We start from the raw sequence: 1,616 nt of genomic DNA, 5'->3' as shown, positions 1-1,616 counted from the left end.
AATGGGGGGCTAATAGCAAGGAGTATGAGGAAGAAGAAAAATATTCTAAAATGAATTGTGGTGATGACTGTACAACATTTCTGGATAGACTTGTACCCTTGACTTGTATAACATGCGGATTATATCCAATGAAACTGTTTAAAAAGGGGGTGGGGGTGGGATGTGCAGCTATTGCTTCTCTGCACACCCTGCCTCTAAGTCTATTCAATCCCCGAAGGCACTGCTTCCATCTGGAAACGTTCCTCCATAGGGCTCTCACTTTTTGAGGGAGACCACGTCAAAATGGCAGTTTAGCCATACCCTTGAGGGAGTTCAGTCATGTTCCTGGAGAAGGGCCTTTGAGTTTGGGAGCAGAAAGAAATGTGAAGGAGCAAGGTCAGGGGCAGCTCAGGGTGGATAGGCTGAAGCTTCCCAACGGAATTCTCGTAGGGCAACCCTTGAGACCCTCAGACAATGTCATCACACACACACAAAACACACCCCCAGCACAACTTTCATGGTCTTGTTCTCAATGATACAGCTTTCCATTTCCATTTAAGCTTCAACCATTCAATAAGCCCCGGGGGTCGTCTTGTACCCTTCAAAATAATCAGTCAAGATGACCCATTGGAAAGCCCCCAAAACTAGTCACTGTCATCTTCTCCCCTGACCTTTCAACCTTGGACTTAACTGGCTCAGCAGATCCTCCCAGAGGCCGCCGTTTCGACTGGATGCTTTTGGATTTTAGGCTCCCTGTCATAGAAAGTCAAGTGCCTGGCTAAGGGACCTTGTCTGCGGTCATCCTGATTAGAGGGACGGTTTAAATGTATTTTGTTTAGAATGCACCCAAGAGTGTAGAAATCGAAACCCTAATAGCAATACTTTTGGACTCACCTCACCTTTAAAAAAAATCACTAGGAATCGCTTGAGGAGCAAATAAGATGGATAATATTCTGTAGCCTAGGGGCGCTCGCTCCAAAGGAAACCAGCCACTTCCTCTACGGTGATCAGAAATATAGGATCCGCTCCCCTCCCCACCAATCTGTTTCAGAAAGGGCTCCTTACGCTCATTGTACTAAATAAAAGTGCGGGGCCTCAGACATTTCCTGGCACCAAGGTTACAAGTGGTCGATCATTGGAGAGTTCTCCTGGGTCAGTTCCAAATCTTCCAGAGTCAATATTTACATACGTGTCGACTTTAAAAACCTCAACAGAGCCCACAGGAGAGACCGAGCACTGCCCGGCCCACGGGATGCCCCCTGCTGCCCACTCACCTGGCACGTAGATGTAGATCTGGCTGCCTTCGACCTCACTCTCGTCCAGCTTCGTGTTGTTAAAGTAGCACGTGTAGAGGCCCGTGTTGGCCGCCGAGGCCCTGGTCACCTCCAGCACTTTCACGAAAAGGCCGCTGTTGTTTTCCTCGGTCCGGATTTCCACGTTCTGGCCTTCGGTCTCGGGGTACTGCCAGCTGACTTCGCTCTCCCCCGAGCACCGCAGAGCGAAAGACGAATTCAGCGGCATGACCTTTTCACTCTCGTTGGGGAGGATGGCGGGCAGCAAGGGCTGGCAGAGGACGAGGCCCAGCCCTGTGAGAGGGGACACGCTCTGAATAGGAGGCGGCCAGCAGCCACGCCCCC

The 1,616-nt window shown here is 50.5% G+C and overlaps 1 protein-coding gene across 1 annotated transcript in view; it reads right to left on the bottom strand.

Moving 5' to 3' along the window:
* The window catches only part of PDGFRA (platelet derived growth factor receptor alpha), a 54,185-nt gene that overhangs the window by 39,137 nt on the left and 13,432 nt on the right, over nucleotides 1–1,616 (bottom strand). Inside the window, exon 3 of the mRNA XM_004706328.2 lies at nucleotides 1,254–1,565. Within this exon, the coding sequence (XP_004706385.1) occupies nucleotides 1,254–1,565 (312 nt within the window). The remainder of the gene's footprint in view (nucleotides 1–1,253; nucleotides 1,566–1,616) is intronic.

Source organism: Echinops telfairi, unplaced genomic scaffold (genome assembly GCF_000313985.2).
Source record: "Echinops telfairi isolate 266 unplaced genomic scaffold, ASM31398v2 ScPeMD7_7468;HRSCAF=8506_0, whole genome shotgun sequence".
NCBI lineage: Eukaryota > Metazoa > Chordata > Mammalia > Afrosoricida > Tenrecidae > Echinops > Echinops telfairi.
This window is presented reverse-complemented; position numbering and strand designations above follow the sequence as displayed.